Genomic DNA, 21,232 nt, shown 5'->3' on the forward strand with positions numbered 1-21,232 from the left:
GTTGTTTTCATCAGCGTCCTCTCTTTTTGGTATTAAGAGAGCTGTTTACTAATGTTAGTTTGTGTTGTCCTTCCAAATAATAAATAACTCAGGAAAAGAAAAATTACCAAACATATGTATATATATATTGATTAACAGGAGAGGGCAGAAGAAAGCAGTGTTTTCAGCCTAGCTCTTCTCCTGAAAATTTTGCCAAGAAAGATGGAAGAATGTAGCTCAATATTTGTAGAAGACTCAATAGCTGTCACACCTAGAGAACCACTGTTTGAACAGTGAAATACTTGCATCTATGAAAAGAAACACCAGAAACTGGGAACACTGACAGAATGATATCTAGGATTTCTGTGGAGGACCCAGCAATATCTTTTTATATTCATAGCCTGTGTAATCAAAACTAAACCAAAAAGGACATGCAGAGAAATGTCATACTCTGATAGCAGAGTTGTTGGAAATATTTTTAATGTTGTTGTTTCTGCAGGGGACAGCACAATGAGCTGTTACATTTTCACTCTGCCTCCATGCAGCATTAATTGTTGAAGCAAAGTAAAAGCTTTGAGCTAAGACAGCACACTGAGAAGAGACATGTGCAGAAGACCTTGCTTTGTGCATGGGGAGTGAGACTTCTACTCTGAGACTTCCTAAATCCCATGACCCATGTCATGTTTATACCTGCTGACAGGTGACTGATTTGAAAAAAAAAAAAGGAATAAAACTTTTTCCAGTTGATGGTTCTAAAAGCATTAAAAATTTCCTGAATTTAAAAGAGCCATCATTGATAAATATGGTTGTTTCAGAGTCATTAACTGCTGCATACGTCCTAGTCAGAAGGGACAGAATGAGTGTGGGTGGTGCCAAGATGTCCCTAACTAGTTCCTATTCTTGGACAGTTTCTCTTGTAGTTACATCCTTTCTCACTTGGAACATAGTAGGGCTCCCTTCTCCTTACCTGTGAGCTCAGGGGTTAGCCACCGACCCCTGTAAAATCACATCACTTCCATGTGGCAAGAAGAGAAAATGCTCACAGAGAAGGAATAATAAATAAATCCCAAACAAAACTGCAGAAGCATCAGTTAGCTTGAGATTTTCAAAGAAACCATCCAGGTGGAGGTATACCTAGATTTCTTTGAAGCCTTTAGGAAACACATGTCCTATGCTGTTTGAGCACTTTGAAAACCTCAAGCTAGTGGATGCTCTGTTTCTGAATGTGGAACAGAAACAAAGAGAGGAAAAAACAGCAAGGACCTGGCTGAGGGGTAGACAAGGGAGAGAAAGAACTGAGTTGAAAGGGGGAAGGATTTTGAAGGAGAGATCAAGAAGTCAGAAAGAACATATGTAACTTAAATATTAGTGGCAGATGGCCCATCTCACAGAATAGATCTTCCAGTAAGGATCTGGTTAATGTTATAAACACAAAATCACCTGAGGTTGTTGTTGCACAGTTCAATGGAAAGCTCTTCTACACAGCATGACACAAATGGCATATATGCTCTGTGGTCCTGGTGAACCCTGGCAGCCCTCACACATGTATCTTGTCCATATCCTTATGGGGTGTCCCTATTGCAGGGGGGCAGGACCACTTATGTTACAGCATCTTCTTGCATGTAATCCTTCTAAGAGGATTTTGCATTGGTTTCAGTGGGCACAGAAATCACAAGCTATTGTTTAGGCTCTGTGGATGGATGATGGTTAATTCCTGGAGAACGGAAAATGTAGGTGGTTAGTTTTCAGGCTCAACAAGCCCGTGGCCAGCTTGTGTGACTAAAGAGAAATGACAGCCAGGAAAAATTACCAGTAAATGAGTATATACTCCAAATTCTACACCAGATGGTCACTCACTTAGAGAGACCTTAGCTTTTGTCATAGCAGTAGAGTAACTTTAAACCTTCTCCAACAAAGAGGAATTCAAAATAAGTTATTTGGTTTGTACTCTGCATTTTTTCTGGATGAGGCTCTAAATTGGGAATAACCTTCCATGACTGTCAACTGGAGATCTCGTGGGTCAGTAACATTAAGAAAACTTTACATAGGTCTAGAGCCCTACTTCAACATGGATATTGTTGATATAGAAATGCAAAACCCAGCCCATCTAAAATTATGTCTTACAGTTTTTAAGAGAGCTGGCTGCAGGGAATGCAGCCCAAACTTCATTTTCAGATGGGTCCAGTTTTCAGAAACAGAGAAGATAATGGGTGAACAAATCCAACGTTTGAATAGTCATATTCCTGCTTACACAGGCTTATTCCTGACAGAGCTGACCTGAGTATTTTAAACATGGCATTTGGATTAAATGTGCAGGTGCTCCTCTATGCAAATGAGCAATGATTTTTTTAAATCCTTTTTACAATATCATTAAAATTCTCCAAGGAAAATATGTTTAACTTTTCTACTGTAAACTAGGAGACAGTGGATAATCTGGCTTGGCTGGAAAACCAATATCCCAAAATAAAGTCCTCCAAACTTTGGAGAATTCACCTTCTGATCCCAGAATCAGTTCCAGTCAGAATTTTTTATCATGAAAAAACTTGTTAAATAAGCTTTTCCACTGACTGAAAAGCTAGACTTGGGTTTTGAGGGATCAAATGCTGCGCAGATTGGGCCCACTGCTAATTTAAACACACCATCTAAAAACTAATTATCCAGATCGTCATTAACGATAATAGCCTAGTCTGACCAGAAAATAATTAAGCATTCTGCATTCTCTTGTTTTTCTTTCTGCAAAAAGTGCCTATCGTGCACACTGACTCAGTGGGGAAGGTGTTCGTTGCTGATTTACCAGCAAATTCTTTTTTCCTTGGTGGAAGGATAATGAAAGAAGCAGAAATCTGACAGCAGGAGCATCATGAGGTGATTTTGCAGACAGCTGTCCGGACAGAAATCTGGAGAGGGAAGGTGAATGGGGGTGAAGAGGAGGTATTAAAACATAATGATGAATTCATGGGAGAAAAAAAACACACACACACACACACACACAAAAAAAACACACAACACAAAACAAAACAAAAATAATTTCTTGTCTAAAGGGCTCAGCATGGTTTATTTTAAGGCTGAGAAATTGTGCTGTGGACTTTATTCTGGTTATAGCTCTCAGATAAAAGAGAAACGCTTGTCAGGGCTACATGGGAAAGCCCCGAGCACCCCAAGGACTGTTTGGAAGCAGGGGACCAGGGGGGGCTCAGCCTCGTACCTGCACCTACTGAAGTGCTCTCACATTCATCAGGGAAAGGATTCCAGCTGCTGCTGCATATACAGTGTACAGGTGACAGTCTTTGTAAATTTGACAGCCTCTTCAGGTGTGGCACCAAAATGTTTGCTTTTAGTGCTCTCAAGTCCTTAGTCTTCAGACTTGAACCTGCAGTGCCCCCTTTTCTCAATAAAGATTTTCCTTTGAGAAAGAAGCCATGACTAGCTATCTTAGCTATGTGAGCAGAAGGAATTAATGTCTTTATTAAATATTTTCTAGATAATTTGAAATCTAGAGGAAAGCTAGAAGAAATAGACTGGAGAACAGCTAACCTAATCTATGTCAAGGGGAAGTAATCTACTGAGTAGTTCTTTTCTAGCTGGAAAATTGACTCAAAGACACATGACACTATTTGTGAACCCATTTATTTTTTTTCTGAAGAGCTGTGTAAGAAAGATCTTTTGTTTGAACAACTATTGGCAACTTACGGAAACTATGTATAGAGTACTCAGATATTCCTATTGTTTCATCATTATTAATAATTTTTGAAAATTGGGTGCATATACAGATATGCATACAGTTTTATTGCCATTTTTCACACATACAAAATGAGAGAGCCTCTTATCAGGACTTCTGATTTCCATCTGACAGCTGCTCCAAACCCAAGCTTTTGGAATTTGAGATATTGGTACCTATAATATATTCATTGTGTATTACATCCAATCTGCCTCTTCACATATGGATTTAATCTTGCGTCAGTCAGAGACTGGCTTCAAAGGGACAGACAGACAGATGTTGTAAAAGAAGCCCTAGGACATTTTAGGAGTGTGGTGTGACTGCCTCAGGGTGTCTGGTAGGGAAGGAAATGCCTGTACCGTTCCCTCCATGGTAAACACTTCTATGGTTATGCTTTTTACATTACTTTATATCCTTTGGATCTGCTTGAATTTAGAGTGGACTGAAAGACAGGCTGGCTGCAAACAGCCAGACCAAAGGTACAGTGAAGCCACTTCTGCTTCTCCACCAGAGGGATCAGGCAAACACATAATATTTCTTCCTCAAAATATTTTACCAGCATTGACATACTTGCATTTCCGGGAATTGCAGAGCCGAGGTGGTATCTGCATAGAATGTCCTGATTTTTCCTAGTCACTTCTTAAACTATGTTAATTTTTAGCATTCACAATAGCCTGCCATTTTCTGCTTTCACTTAATGTACCCTTTGTCTGACTGGAAGACACAATGAATAATGACTTCCTTAACACTTTGTTACTCAGGATTTTTTAGCTATCGTTTATCTGCTTCAGATATCTTTCCAGACCTGGAACTTGTTCTTTGAACTTAAAGTGATCATACCCACACAACTTATGATGGATACTTCCCTGCTGCCCCAGCTGGTCCATGGTAGGACAAATCCACTTCTCTGAGAAATGGCTGAGCTTTTTCTCAGCCAAAACTATTCTCTTGTGGTATGGGTAACCATTTGCCCACTCTTTCCTTTATGTGGTTACATAGACTAGGCATGCACTTCATCAAAAAAGAGGAAAAAAAAATGTGATTAGTAGGAACAAATCTATGCTTATGCACAATGTGCCAGAAGGAGGAAGCAAGAAAGACTGAGGGAATCTGCCTTCTGTGCTGGGCTTCTAACTGTGCTTGCACTGGACTCTGACAGGCAACATTTTCTGGTAAAATCTTTCTTCATATGAACAATATATGAAAACAAAAGGAAAGAGTGCAAACTTAGAATCCATTCAGAAACTGTGTTTTCTGCATGCGATACTTGAGACCTTGCTTGTTGAAGTCAGCAGAATAATTTTCACTGACTTCAGTGTGCTTAATTAGATGGTAAATGCTTGTAATCCCTCGGGTCGTGTGCAATTCTAGTTTCTGGCTAGTGTGTCATTTTTACATTATTACACCCTGGAAGTAAGACAAAGATTTCTTCTTTCATTTTATATCTCTACTGTTTACATGACAAATAGCATGTAAACATAGTGTGACAGGCATACATATATACAGGAATATAGATGTCATTATTTATTATTGATGTGAAAGCAGAGATCTAAGCATAGGTTTGTAAAAGTCTCATGAAATCCAAAGTTCAAAATAAATACTAAGACTTGTGGAAACTTCAAATGCTCTCAGGATACATCATGACTAGAGGAAGTGAGCAGCTGGCAGAGATGTTCTGCAGCTAAACTACAGGAAATGTTTTAAAGAGTAAATCAAACTAACACAAATTCAGTAAAGGATTATTTGCTAGATTGAACCTTAGCGTAAACTGATTGGTCTAAGACTTGATTTTTGTCCATCCTATGTAAGCAGAAATTATCTCACAGGAATGGTAGATAAAAGATTCTCACCTGATAGGGTTACTGGGTCTTACCTGTATGGAGACGCTGCTGTAGGAACCGCCTATGACTCCTGCAATGAGTAAAGGTAAATTCTCTTGAATGGCATACGAGCCATCTGGGCACATATACTCTGTTTCGTCCACTTTAGTCAAAGATGCCCTGACAAACTCCAAAGACTGTTCTAAGGCATATGTATCCCTGGAACATGTGTCCAAGATGTGGACTCCAAGCTTGATTCCTGGCAGCAAGTAGTTGTCTCTGTTGATTTCATCAATGGCAAACAGCATGGCCTCCAAGCGCTGTATGCCTCGGTCTTCATTGATTCTCCCACATTCTTCTATCCCGGTGCCTTTTTCATTGATTGGGAATAAGCCACCTAAGACCAGGTCTCCTTCTATCTTGATTTCCTTCCTTACAAAGCTGTGGTCGCTTAGGGAAAGGAAAACTCCTTTGGAAAACAAAGCTAGCGCAAGGACTTGGAGTCTGGTGAACATCTTCGTTGGTCTTGTTTTACCAGCTCTGAGAAACATGGGTGGGAGCAAAAGTGCTCTTCAGTCCTTTCAGTCCTTCTGGTCCATTGCCAAAGTTGAAGCACAGTCCCACAAGCCAGTGAAGAACAAGCCAGCAAGACTTTCCGCTGCACCTCTAAAGAAGAGACGAAGGTAATTAGAAAAGGCAAAAGGAGAAGTGAGTTTTTACAGTCTTTATCAATAAACCATTCAAGAGCAGTGTTAAGGGAATGCTGGATAGCACAGGTGACAAGAAATACATTTGTCTTGTGCTCTCTACAGCACCTTATTCTACACTCCATAAATGATTGCAGACTAAGCATCTGTTATGACAGCCATGCACAAAGACCACAGGCACATGGGGTGATATATCTGATATTGACCACTGCTCAACAATGTTTTATATTTTACAAAGACAGAAACCACACTTGGTATTTTTTTCATGTCCTCTTATTTCATTCTCTCTCTCTTCTGGACTCAGAGTCTTATGCGTTATTATTCACTGTATCTTCAGCTGCTCAGCTGCTCCTAGATTTCCCTTAGTAAGGTTTCTTTTTTCTTTGTTCCTTTTTTTTTTTTTTCCTTTTTTTCTCTCTCTCCTTTTTTATTTTATTTTATTTTATTTTATTTTATTTTATTTTATTTTATTTTATTTTATTTTATTTTATTTTATTATTTTATTTTATTTTATTTTATTTTATTTTATTTTATTTTATTTTATTTTTGATTGTACTTTACTTACAATTCCTTCAGCTATAACACTGCCACAGTGCTATCTTCTTGCTGGTAGCTTTTGCTGTGCTCAGTACTTGGTCTTCAGATCAAAAGTCTCTGGCTGAAGTCCACCTGCCCTGCCCTCCTTTACCAGCCCGCTTGAGCAATGGGAGGATGGAAGAAATCATCCTCTTGTGGTTTCACCTCTATTTTTGGGCTGCACAAGTTGTTTGAAGGACAGGAGAAGCCCTGTTTTACCAGATGGGAAATGAGGGATGTATATTAGACAGACAAACAAAGCCATGTTGTGCCGTTTTACTGTCAGCATGCTCCCTGGCAGGGGTTTGACTCAGGTCAACCAACACTTTCTAAACACTGCCTGGACATGCTATATGGGCAAGCAGAGACCAGACACCATTCCCAATGAACAGTTTAGATGTGGCCACAGACTTTTGTCCCTTTAATGCTGGTTGGTCTCAGGAACAGAGAATGGTTTGTGGTCCATTTTTGTTATTAGCATTGTGGTTCTGCAAGACACTGTACTAAGTGACCTACCAAGGGTAATTATTACGTGGAAGGCCTGGAAATTGAACCTGAATCTTCATCAAATGCCTTAATCACAAAATCATCCCTCCTTAAGGCACAAAAGAATTTCTTGCAAGCAAATTAAGTCAAAAAAGGGAAAAAAAAAGAGATGAAAGAGAAAAAGAGGAGATATGACAAGGAGGAATCTTGTACTTGATGTTTGCTTAGGGCATGAAAATGCCTACAGCTGGACTTGCTCTCTTTAATGTTAATCACAGATCAGTGCTTGGATCACAGGGAGAACAGAGCAGTGATGTATGTACTTAGGATGTAATTTTACTCTCACTAAGGTCGAGACATTTTGCCAATGACCTTAAAAGGAGAAAAATCAAGCTTTAGAGATAAAAGATAATTTTGCAATAATTCTGTAACTCACACACAAAATCTATTTATGAAATATAGATGCATGATTTATCTCTGGACTCCTTGTCAATATCTCTTCAAATATGTCAGTGTGGCTGCCTTGATCTCCAACTCCTCAGATCCATCAGGTATGGTAATACGTAAATAGTTCACTTTAATAATTTATTTTTGTACTTACCATTTTATTAGCAGAATATATATTATTATAACACTTGCATGGTTATTTATAATTTAGAAATGTTTAACACAAATGAACAGAAATAAGCAACAATTAAGATTTAACAGTGAACAATGGATGAGCAAGCTTATTCCAAGGCAATTGTTTATCCAGGTACGATTTCAATGTTGCTGTACTAAATTGTGTGAAAGATAGTGTTTTACTCATATTTACTCCAACAAAGTTCTCTCCTAAATCAGTAAGATGTCATATGCACAATTAAAGGTCTTTCTCTCCAATCCTAGTAATATGTGTGTAGTCTGAGCTGCAGGTTGTCTCAGCAGCTTTTCCCATTCAGAAATAAATGATATATCAATGGAAAACAATCTTCATCATCTCCCTGTGATCTATAAGCAAGCCAGATTGCTGATCACATGTGGCTTATTAACCAGTTTAAGAAAATTTCTTTCTAATGTTTAAAAAGAGTAATGAAGTAACTGTGTTCAGAAGTCATTTCTGTTTCAGACTTAGTACTACAATTTGCCAAATAATATTCAAGCATATACAGGACATATAAACATGGTGACAATATCCAATTGCAAATAATTAACAGACAAAAGGGTAACATTTGTCATATACTTTTTTTGTGTGCTTAATAATTCAGTTGGACTAACTTCCACTGTTCTCAGTCATTAATACACCATATGGATAAAAACAGACCTTTAAAATATTTTTCCCTGTTTAACACTTGGGGAAAAAGAGTCACAGAAAGATGAAGTGAGACTCTCAGAAGAGTCTAAATCCAGATTTTCATTTGATTGGCACTCAAAATCACTATCAAACTTTGAAAAGGGCTCTGCTTCCCTTTAGGCATTGAAACACATGATTTTGATGGCCCTGCACCCCATCGTTCCCAGAAAACCTATAAGATATTCTAAAACCTCTCAAAGACATGTTTAGAACATGGTTTTACCATGAATGACAAGGACGTTGTGTTCATCCCCCTGCTTCCTTCATAGGTGCTAGTTGCTTCAAATGGTGTCACTATTCAGCTTGCACCATATTTGTGTCTGAGGGGTCTGTGTTTCAGGTAAGTCAGTGGTAAATATTAGAAAGGGACCTCAAAATATTTGTGCATTGCACATAAAAATGGTGTATGTGAAATGAAGGCTGCTATGGTTTGGAGAAATGGTTTTCCCTACAGATAATGCAAAGGATTTCTATATTTTCTATATTTTACCAGTGAAGCTTGCCTGCTGAGGGAAACAAATAAATCATGGCAGAGCAGAGGATCATTCCCAGCAGAAGTCAAGGAGAGACTGGACAAGCTGAGAGCTGGGAATGACCATTTCTTTGTTTCCTTGCCCCTTTGCGTTGTAGAACACATCCAGGGATGGAAAGGGAGGAGGTGGTGGGAAGCCCAGAGGGGTTGGAGAACAGGGATGGCTCAGCCCCAGGATCCTGCTCTAGCTGGGGACATGCTGCTTGGTGCCCCTGAGTGGGGGACTGCCACCTTAGCCTTCTGCTTGGAAATGCCTATGAAGATCTGAGCTCCTCACTCCAGACATATAAGCCAGGGACTTTCATCTTTGTTTCTTTAATCTGAAAGAATCTCTACAATTGAAACAAACTACTCTGCCTTGACAGTGTAGGGAGACACCACAGAGGCAGCATCCTGCTTTTCAGGAAAACATGATCATGCTGTCTTATGTGTTCAAATTCTTCATTTATAAACAGGAGGCAGTTACCAAGAACACTGTGCTGGGCACCAGATCTGTTTCTCTCTTTCTGCAGGCTTGGTTGCCTGCATCCTGCTGCCCGTGTAGAGGTACTGCAGCATTCTGTAGAAGAGCAAGGATGCTGTATGCAGGTTGGGGAGTGGAAGCATTAGTGCAAAACCTGCTTGGTCAAGGGGGCTTCCCCTCGGGGCTCTCAAGGACTGATGCTTCCAGGGGCAATGGCTTCTTGTTGGGGTGACTCCTGAAGGAAGCTGTGAGATTTGAGTGGCCGGTGAGCGGAGTCACTAAGGTGACACTGAACAGACAGCTTGATGTGAAGAAGGGAGGTTATTTTAAAACAGCTCTCAAAGATGGGCTAGCATCTCAGTTTCTCTCCTTTTCTCTCTGGCACGCACCTCCCACATGCCTTCTCTGCAGCTTGCATAATTCACAAATGTATATACAGATATTTTGTACCTATTCCAGGCTGATACAGGTCATATTCCTGCCCTGAACTATGCTACTCATTTAGCACCCTGAGCTGACCCTTACCATTTCACCACACTGACAATACCAGCTGGGTTTTGCAATAACAGTCCCCTAAAAGGATGCTTTGGGGATGGCAAGTTAACATCTCAAAAAGAAGTGCCTGTTGATCATACTGCAACTCTCATTTTTCATTTGTGTTTAATTTTTTAACTCCAGCTATGGGCAGGGTTATGTTATTCTAGGTGTTCCCTTAATATCAAAAATATCAAGAATATGTACAGCCCAATAGACTTTGGATCCCTGGTGGAAATAGATGTAAAGCCTAGGCATAGAAGCAATCCAAATATCCAAATGAAAAATAAACAGAAACAGGCGAGAAGAGAAAGGTTTCTATATCTGGATCAGAAAGCTTCTGCCAGCACTTCCCTACATGAATTTCAACCAGCAGCACTCGGCTTGTGAGACACCTTCACTGGGCAATCTGCCTTTGGAGCCCCTTCTCTTTCCACCACAAAGGTCCCCAGGGGAGAGTGACATCTGCTCTTGGGGGACCCTGTCAGCACTTCCCTCAGAAAAACCAACTCACTTGTGTTAAGACAGCAGCTGTGTGGCTTTTGTTGAAAATAACCTTGTCTCTTGGTCTGAAATATCCTCTATTTTTTTTTTTTTTTTTCATACTATTTCCGAGCTTGTAAAAAGCTGATTGCAGAAATTCAGCACTGGGTGCCAGTTTGCTTGTTTACTATAGATGTGCACATACTTCTTTCCATGAAAGCAACAAGAATGAGAAAAAGGATGTCTGGGTTTTCCACATTCAGTATCCCAGTGATATCATCTACAAAACAAAATCTCTTTCGTGGCTTTCTTCCAGGGCTATATCCACATAACAGCTCTGGTCTTCTGCAGGCTTTTTGCTTTTAGCTCAGAGAGCACATCCACCTGTGCTATCAGTTCAGGAGTGAATCCTCGTTAGGCTTCGTGCCTTGGGCACTGCGGTCTATTTTTCTAAGCGTCAAACTCTGAAAAGAAGTGCAATTCCATCTTTCGTTTAGCCTGATGACTTGTAAGTGGAGTATGATTGTTCATAGAGCAGTGACAAATTTTCTGACACCTTCCACCATATCAGTACCAATGCCTGACATCAGCAGGCTATCCAACAGCTGTAGACTTTCCAGTTCTCCACTTATAAGGCTAAGGACAGGACGATAAACTTACTGTTTGCACCTCAGATCTCCTACCTGGTTTTTAATGCCATTAACTAACTAGCAAATGTGTCAATCTCCATGAATGGGCTAAAATTTTGTATTTTTTTTTTTTTTCCTCATCCCTACCCTGTGCTATCTAAATTCCCCCACATTTTTTCCCCCTTACAGTGTTTTGCAAGGCTTATCTGTTTACCCGTCTTCCTCAGAAAGGATGCAACAAGAGCTGACGTGGGTGCTGGAGAAGATTATGTTTAGATTTATTGTGGGTGGCTCCCTCTTGGCAGTCGTGGATTTTTACTGCATTATTCAGGACTATAATGTGATATTGTGGTGCTGGAGCCATATGTCAACTTGGTATCACCTACCACCCTTAATAAACTTTCTTTAGAGGACGGCTATGCCCGGTGCAAGGTCGCAGGGGAGGCTCCCCATGTCTGTGCTCTTGTTGCACATTATAACATTGAAGCAAGTAGTTCCATCAATATATCTGTCTCCAAGGGCACCCCAAAGGAAATATATCTTTCCCTCAGCCCTTGCTGTGCCCTACAAATCTCAGCCTAGGGAAGCACATTTCTAAAAGAATTCTAATTTTGCCTCAAAATTCTCGTGTGTCTTAAAGGACTGACACAAGTCAAACGCCACAATGTCTTTCTCCTGGAGATCATGGATAACTTGCACAGCAGCATTGCTCATCCAACACATTTGGCACATTTATATGTGCTCTGCCAGAACTTGACCTTGACGCCTGATGAGAACTGCTCTGAAAGATAAGATGTCTCACTTCATCGGAAAAGAGTGATAGAAAAGCTTGAGTCTCCTTACCAACTATAATTAGGGGTGTCATCACCTCTGGAAAAAAGATAATATTTTTAAAGGAACCCAACCAAGCCTTACAGTGGCAGATATGTGCCAGGTACACAAATTGCTCACATCCTGATTCTGGTTGGCAAAAATTTAATAGCTTGAATCAGGAAGTAAAAAGAACAGGAAAAAAGTTGCAGAAAGGATGGTGAGGTAGAGAAAAGAAGTACATTTCTTCCATGAAAATGAAGATATTTCCTTCATGAAATGTTAATCAGGTGCTAACGCATAAATTTGCTGAAAATAAATCAGTGATTTTCACTTTCTGGCTGTTCTATCTATATTTATTTATTTGTTTTATTTTATTTCCTTGAGAAAAAAATGATAAAAATTACTTTACCTCTAGGTGATTTTGTTTCTTGCATTTCAACTTGCAGATCCATGCTTGAAAAACATTAATTAATAAAATTACCACTGCCAGTAGTGTGAATACACAAGCGATACAAGTTTATCCCATGCATGGCATATTGTAGAAGTGTTGCTGATCTGTTTAAAAACCTTAAAATTTTGGGGGCTGATTTCGATATAAAGAATGATATCCAAAGCAGGACTTAAAATGTCAGTGTAGAACGAGATTATTCCTCTTAAAATACAAATTTATATTCTGTTATGTTAGAGAAAAAGTGAAAAAGAAATCAGAACACCGCATTACTGTTTGTACTGTGTTGGCACCAACAAGAGATGCTTTATGGTTTCTACAATGTCAACATACAACAGATGCCCAGCCCTTGCCTCAGAAATCTATGGCATATTCATCCTGTTTCAAAAATAGAATTTAAAATATTCAGTTCACAGGAAAACAAATGACTCTGATGTGATATTCTTGAAGTTTCTAGATATTAGAGGACTCTGTAGATTACAACAGGACCTATTAATTTAGCGTAGCGAGGAACAAGGAGCCAGTGGAGATTACAAGACATTAATGTGATGTGGAAATATGGGTCTTTGCTTCTTATTAAATCAAGTGAATGCGTTTGGCACTGGCTGAGCCCTTTATAGTGAATTTGGTCTCAAAAGACAGAACTGCAGCAAGCAGACCCCCACAGCTAGAGATCTGGGTCAGGCCATGCAGTCTTCTAACTCATCTGAGTTTCTTCAGTTCTTTGACAATAAGTATATTCAAGTGTATTGGGAAGCCCAGCCATGAGCCTGAGGCTTCGCACCATCTGGACAATTTGTGGTGTAATGATCTTGATGTAATGCAGGGTTAGACCTTTGCAAGTCCCACCATCTTCCCGTCTGTCTTTTTTGGATTGAGCTGAATCCTACTGCTTTTTATCCATCTGCTTATTTCTTCCAGGCATTGGCGACAGCTGAAAAGCACATCAGCAGAGTCAGCGACGAACAGACAAGTGCTGTCTGCTTATTGATTGTGTGTTATTCGACTTTAGACTCAGTCTTCCTGTGTGGTCCCAGAAACACATGGAATAGGTAAAGTGGGAATACAGAGACTTTAGGGACAAAGGAGCAGCTGGCTTCTGTGACCTGTGGATGTCACAGCAATTATTCCTGCTGGGTGCTGTGGGGATGCCATCACCATGCTAAGGTCAGCAATGCCAAAGGCTGTGTGAGAGAGTTAATAAATGTATGGCATAAATGTGGAGTTGTCCTGGACAAAGTGAACCATTTAGTATCATGTACTTTGATATAGCTTTTAGCTAAGAGGAGCTTGAACACCTGAGCTTGATGTGAGTGAAGCTTAGCTGGTGAAGTTATTGTCTGCTTAAGGGGTATCTGTGCATTTAGTCTCTGGACAAGTGTGTAGCCTTTCTCACTTGTTTCTTAAGCATGACTTTTTCTTTTTTTTTTTTCTTCCTTTTTTTTTTTTTTTTTTTTTTTTTTTTTTTCCTGCCCTCACAGAGCTCATTTCTTTCTTGTGCTCCTAACCACCTGTCATCACTATGGAACATCTGCAGAGTTTTTCCAGGGCCCAGATCTCTCAGTGAGCATCTCCAGCTGATATGCTCTGCCTGCGCGTTCTTGGCTCCCTCGGAATGACATCGGTGAGAGCTGCCAGTTTTCACTGTCATCGCTTCTCTGCCAAGACATTTCCATCACTTTGTGGCGGCAGGGCCAAAATACAGCTGAACCTCTGCATATGTGGAGGACAGAGTCCTTTCTCAGTAGTGCTTCTGTTGAGATTCAGTTTGGCTGCTAGCACTGCCAGGGTTAGTCATGCAGGCCTGGTAAAATTGTCTGTACCCTTTCTCTTTACCTGCATGAGGGATGATTTTTGATGTCACCTAAGGTGTTCCAGTGGGACCTAATCCTGGCCTGGACCGTCAGGTAGCTGCATTCAGGCATGGTCCATTACCCTCCACCTCACCTATCAGGTTAGGAGAAACTTCCTGAAATAGCAAAGGCGAAGGCAGCAAGTAGGCCAAGCCACCTCCATGGCTCCTCCTCTCCCACTCGTGACTTGGTCACAACTCAAAGAAAAGCCTTCCAAGGCTGGTGATCCTATCGCTGTCTGACCTGATTGCCACAGCAGTACAAAACACTCAGCTGTGAATTTTCCAAGACGGTTTCTCTCCTTTGTCGGATTAGGCAATATTTCTCCCTCTGACACATGCACTGGGAGCTCCTCAGGGCAGGAGCTGTTGTCTTGCACATGGCTATTTGGTGCTTCACTCTGTCTCACCACCACCAACCATTTACTGATGAGAATCAATCTGCCTAACTTGCACACTTAGCATATAGGGCAACATTTTAGGCACCTTTGACCTCCCTCAGAAGAATCTCCTGATTATTCTGACTTCAGGACCCTGTTAAGAAATACATGGGATGTCTCTGGAGACCTTCTAAAACCACAGAAATCTTTCTAATGAAAACTCAAATACTTGCTTTAGGAAGACTAGCTCACCTGGCATCTACAAAATGAGATCGAGGTAAATTCTTGATTACATGAATAGGGTCTCACCTGCTGGTCGAATGTTTTGTTATGTTCTTGATAAAATCAAAGAACTATAGAAAAGGATCAAAATGGTGAAAGATCCTGTTCAGGTTTATGAGGAAAGGAAAAAATTGAAGAGTTTAGCAGTGGATTGTAACATTTTTATTTTTTATTTTTTGCTGCTGACGTGTGTGTTTTGTGTGGGGTGTATATATATATATATATATATATATATATTTCATAATGAAAGGATTAAAAATTTAACAACAGTAGCCTCTCTCTAAATGATCCCTTTCCCCTCATCCCTTCCCCCTCATATGAAGGCACCAGAGCCCAGACTGGTAACTTGTCCATCACATGAATGTTACCTCCAGGCTACAGCATTCAGTGGAGTGTGAAATCACAATTAACGGAGCAAGTGTTTAGTAAGTGAGCAGAGACTGCTGCAAATTACATCCTGCTATTATCTGATTTCAGAACAACACTGTTGAGCAGCTTCATGATTACTGGGCTGTGGCGTGTATTAAAAAAACATTAATAAAACATAATTGATTGTGAATTGTGCTTACTTGCTTTATAATTTTAATCACAAATGTCACAGAAGTTTACTGGAAACAAAAGCTGCATTCAGCTATTGTGAGGAACTGGATTGTTCTAAAAATTTTAGTGAACTTGATTCACAGCTGTTGTAGATCAGTAAACTACAGAAACCTATGGGTTCTGCCGACTTAAGAGTTCTGCTTTGTGTTTTTATTCCCCAGTCAACAAAGAAAGGTGTGATATTGCCTTGTCTCTGCCAGAAAGTACCACTGGGAGCTTGATGGAAAAAATATCCTCAGTCTCTCAGAGCTGCCATTCACTTGGCTTGCTCTTAGAAGCAGGTAATGTCACCGAGAGGGAACAGGGTCTGGTGGTTTCTTTTTACTGAGAAACAAGCAACAGTACAGAACTGTACTTAGAAATTCACTTTTATTTCTCTCTTTTGAGATCAAATTATTTTCAAATCTCAAATCTTGTACACTTACGGGAACCCAATAGCATTTAATTTTGATCCATGACCCTGTCTCGTCTCATGGGCAGACAAGTTATGCCACAGTAGGTTTATGGCTATATTTTTCAGATTTGGATGCTCTGGTACGAATATATGGATTTTAAAAAGACCATCCACAAGCAGATTAATCTGGGACTTTGACAGAATTTGGGTCCCAGCCAGTAATGCAAACTGCCTGCTCTTCTGCACAACTTAATGCTGCTAACTCTTAGGCTGAGAATCCCCAAAGCATTTAACTTCAGGCACTGCCTGCACTTTCTGGTCAAGGGAGAGCAGCACTTATCTCCACTTATTAGCCAGATTTAGTCAGAGGGAGACTGAATTGTGCCAAAGTCCCCAGAGAAACATGCTCAGGTACGTGGGCTGCACTTTGTCGTAACTGTTGTGTTATGGGTATTTAAGCTTTATTAATTTTCATAATTTTTTTCTCACTTTGCAAAGAGATGAATTAAAGCAAAAATAGAAGACGGGAGTTCTAATTGTAGCCACCAGTAATGCTAGTGCTAGCAGTGAAGAAAGATCTTAGAAGATGACTTGAAATGCAGTAATACAATATCTGCATTATTGATTGACTTTTTGGCAGCCTGTGCCTTGGCAAATAATCTAATATAAACAAGGAGTAGATTGCTGAAAAGCATTTCCTGCTAAAGAGCTAGCATTACATTTTTTTTTTATTTTTATTTTTTAAATAAAAATAAACCCATGAAAGCCAATTTTTCCTGTTTCTGGAAAGTTATATCCCACAAAGGCAGTAACAAACATGCCTCATGTTGACTAAGGGAGTGAATTTTACTGGCACGAGACCAAACATAATGCCAATACTACACAGGCTTGTTTCCTTTTCTGACCCAGCTCTTAGGTAAAAGTCTGCCCTGGACCAAACACCTCCAGACTGCATTGAGCTGTTCCTTTTCCATCTCCTCTGTTCATCCCTCAGACCTCATGTAAACCATTTGCTTGGTCCTTTAATGTGGCTCCACAGCAAAGAATATACGTACATATATATTTTTATGTGAAGAGATCAGATCAGATCCTCACATCCCCAACACACTTGCTTCCTTCTCTCACAGTAAATGGCTATTGCTATGGCAACAACAGTTTAATTCAAAATGTATAAGGGCACTTAGTACAAATTATAAATGGTGAGATACAGCAGTGTGCTATGTGCAACCACAGATGTATGGCCCACCATGGATCTAACCTCCAGTTGCTCCAGAACACCCTGAGGACCTTGCCACCTGTGGTATGGCATCTTCAGCTCAGTGGAGCACAAGAAACAGCTTTCTCTAGCCCTGGTTTTGTCTTTATTCTTCTGTGCACAGGCAGTAAATGACATTTCAGCCATCTGATCAGCCACAGAATGGAGTTTGTTGGCCTGTCTGGCAGGTCCTCAATACCTTTGCCAAAATACTTCATGGCAGGAAAGGATGAGAGGGGAATTCCTTGGTAATGAAGGCAAGGAAAGACACAGGCCCTATTAAGTGTTTCTCAAATGTTATTAGTGTTCTCCACCAGCATGCCTGGTGGCTGGTGAATGGACCAGCTGTGCTGCCGAACAAAGCACACCTTGTGTCTGTGACACTTCTTGAGAGGAGCTTCTCTGTGGTGCCAAATTTCAGACATGAGAATTATATGGTTGATAGAGCGGAGAAGGAGCCAACATGAATAATTTTAAGAATTCTTAGTGAATTTAGGAGATAGCTGGTAATTCAATCCTTTATTTGCTTCTTTCTAAACCTGACTGAAATTGACCTCTGTTCTTACGTATGGCAACATTGTACAAGAGGCCTGATGAAAATATCCGTACTCATCCTTTACTTTCAAAGAATCATGTTAGTTGTTTAAAACCATTCAGAGGGAGATGTTCTGGTTAATGAGGTTCTTCTACACAAAAAGTTCTTGGGAAATATTTTCTGAACTCCAGTCAGAGAACTAGTGCACAAAAATGCCAAAGTGACTAGGACCTGAAACAGGTTTGTTGGCACCATACGGACTGTTGCATTTTGTGGCCAGATACTGAAGCTCTCTGTACCTCGTAGTCACTGCTTACAGGACAGTGAGCTTTTACTGCATTGACACTACCTCCACGGTTTGCACTAATCAGTGTCTCCTGCTTGGTTTCTGTGGGAAGACATGAGTGCACCGGCAGAGAGAATCTGGATCTTAATTTGTAAGTGGACTGTGAACAATGAACCTTCCCTGTAGGCTTCTCTGGCAGTGGTTAAAGCTGGTGCCTAGGAAAGACAGCAAAAATCGAACAAGTGCATATTGCTGCCTCCCAGGAACATGCTCGCAACCTCCAACAATTTACAGCTCAGAGACTTCCTGCACTGGGGGCAATTTCTTTGGTTTTGCTAGCTGTCAATAGATATGTCTTCTGTGAACAAGTAGGTTTGCCCTTTGAACCCATGAAACTGTTAGCATCCACCAAATTACCTTCAGAAGTTTGAAATGAGGTTCTGGAGGTCACCAAGGAAAAATACCTCTATTTCTTTTCATGGGGAGAAATTTCGTTTTGTATAGAGGTTTATTATTTCTTGAAAGATACAGTCCACATTAGGGATGTACTCCTCTCTCACTCCAGGAGGAGTTAGATCTGATTTATTTTGGGAGGGCAAGTGCTGAATATCCTGCTTTCTGTGTGGCCTGTGTGCCTTGTAATAACAAGCTTTCCTGTTATTACAGTTCTTATCATAATTTAAGATTAATGCTTTTATCCTAAATTTCACTGAAGCCAGCATTAATGAATAATAATCCCATTAAAGAATTCGCGAACCAGCCAAGAGTCACTGCATGTGTTTGTTAACAAAACTGAACCAGATGTGAGGATTTCTTTTCCTTGCTCTTCCTTGCTTTGATCAGGGAGAAGCTCCACATCTGCCAAGATTTCTCCTGACCTCAGGAACATCAGCAGCACTGTCCATGCTGCAACAGGATCACAAAGAATGCTATTCTCTAATAGTTGCCCCAGATTCTTCTGTTGTACACTGACTGAAAAATGTGAGCTGGAAAACCACAAGGCCAGGTGTGCATGGATAAAAAAAAAAAGACAAAAAAAAAAAAAAGACAAAAATAAAGTAGGCTAGGAATTGTACATGCCAGATTGTGATCCAGACTGCATTCCCCTCAAGGGCATATCCTTCTAAATCCACAGCTTGCTTCATGGGGCAGGAACATGGCAGAGGAGAGCAGATGACCTTCTTCCCCTTGTACAGATGTGTGGGGAGGAAATGGAGGGAGGGAGGCTGTGGCGCTACACCCTATACCAGCCCCAGAGCTGTTAGAGAAGGATCCTACATCACAGGTGATGAACTGCAGAGATCTCTTTGGTAGAGCAAAGAGAGAAATCAGGAAGCAAACTGGAGCCCTGGGAGTTGCTCAGTTCCAGCACTAGTGCAGCAACAGGTTTGTAGCCAAGCCGTTGCTGAACCTTGGGACAAATTTTTGGAGTCTCATTATTGGTACCTGGGCAGAGGAGAATTGAAGAAGGAGAGTAAGCATGGAAAAATGAAAGAATTTTATGGGCAAACTTTGAAATTTGTTTGCTTTCTAGGACTTTGTCAAAATCCTAGACCTTTTACCTACACAGTGGTTTGCAGGTGAGAAGAACTGCAGTTTACAGGGCTTTGAATCAGACAGTGCTATGTGCTTCTAAGACCACCAGGTTCAGTTTGGCAACAAACTGAATCCTCCTTTCAGGTCTCCAACCCAGCTGGCATGATAGGTGCTGGCAGTTTTTCTTAGGAAAGCAGAACCAGTGTGGCCAAAATCCTCAGCCTTTTTCTTCTTCACACAGGAATGGAAAACCTACATTCAGGATGAACGAACACCGTGAAAGCAAGTGACGGAACTCAAATGGTTAATCCTATGACCTCTCTCCAATACAGAACAAAAAAATATGTAAGAAAGAGCTCACTTTTTTTTTTTTTTTTTTTTTTTTTTTTCAATCCATGGTAGTGAGTCGCAGAACAGACACCTCTGTCTGCAATACGAAGTTATCTCATGCAGAGGTAACCAGTGTCAGGGATGGTCAGTTGGCCTGACTTAAGGGTTTCTCACTGGTTTGAAAACCCTTCCAAACTGTTAGGTGTGCCTCTCCTGTTAGGCTTTCTTCTCTAAAACAAAGCTACGAGGTATAAAACCAAGGCTTACTGAAATCAGAGCCAAAGTTCCATGAATTTCACTCAAACCAAAGCTACTCTGAGTCTCAGCTTGTGTATTTTCTTTTTGATGTGCTATAAGGCCAGGACATTTTATTTTATTTCCAGGACTGATACATTGTCTGGCAGGTTCCAGCTGATGTAAGATGAGTTACAACAGTGACATACCCCAAAGGAGGTTTATGGAAAGTATTTTCCTGTAGCTTTCTCCATGGAGGATTCTCAGGTGTCTGATATTGTGTCTGAGCTCACTCTCTAGACTTTCTTTTTCAGTGGGATTTTAATATTGTTCTGATTCTTTTACTCACCCACCTTCCCTTCCTCAAAATGAAACCTGTAAAAAATGAATATCTTTGAGGTCTACATTTTGACCAATTTTGATGAAACTGGCTAGCATTCAGACTTTATTGGAATTGACCATTAGTGTAATTGCATAAGCTGTATTTCCTTAGGAACCTGGATGGCACCTGGGTGCCACTGACAGTGAAGAGGTCCTATGGATCCAGCCAATGGAGTTTTCTACATCAAGTGAACTCATTAGATTCATATTTATTTAGTGAGGTCAGTGTAGCCAAAAGAGTTGGGCGCGCTATTTGTTTAATTAAATATTGGCATCCATTTTAGGCTGAATCACACCCTCCGCTCTGTTGACTATATTGATTTAATCCACATTAAGTCAAGACAGCTAGTTCACATGCAGACATCTACAACAAAGATGTCCAGATAAGATGGATTCCCCCTTCAGCAAATCTACCTTTTTGATATAGCTAAAGACCAGCCCCTCTGCCACATTATTTGTATACTGTCAGACTCCTGTGTGCCTTAATACTGAAAAACACCTTGCTGTGATAAGAGCCATATGAAATAGGAAGAATTCACTTTTTGCAAATCCATTCTCTCTATGGGTAGTGTCTTAGCTGAACTCTGAAATCATTGATTCGCTGGCTTTGAGCTGTTTTGTTCGTTGAGCCCAGAGGATAAGAATTTTT

The 21,232-nt window shown here is 40.4% G+C and overlaps 1 protein-coding gene across 8 annotated transcripts in view; it reads right to left on the reverse strand.

Moving 5' to 3' along the window:
• GRM3 (glutamate metabotropic receptor 3) overlaps positions 1–21,232 on the reverse strand; it is a 106,759-nt gene that overhangs the window by 38,100 nt on the left and 47,427 nt on the right. For all 8 annotated transcript variants that reach the window (XM_035315211.1, XM_035315202.1, XM_035315222.1 and 5 more), the window contains one exon: positions 5,571–6,183. In XM_035315211.1, coding sequence (XP_035171102.1) covers positions 5,571–6,068 — 498 coding nt within the window. In that variant the 5' untranslated portion in view covers positions 6,069–6,183. The remainder of the gene's footprint in view (positions 1–5,570; positions 6,184–21,232) is intronic.

This window comes from Oxyura jamaicensis, chromosome 1 (genome assembly GCF_011077185.1).
Source record: "Oxyura jamaicensis isolate SHBP4307 breed ruddy duck chromosome 1, BPBGC_Ojam_1.0, whole genome shotgun sequence".
NCBI lineage: Eukaryota > Metazoa > Chordata > Aves > Anseriformes > Anatidae > Oxyura > Oxyura jamaicensis.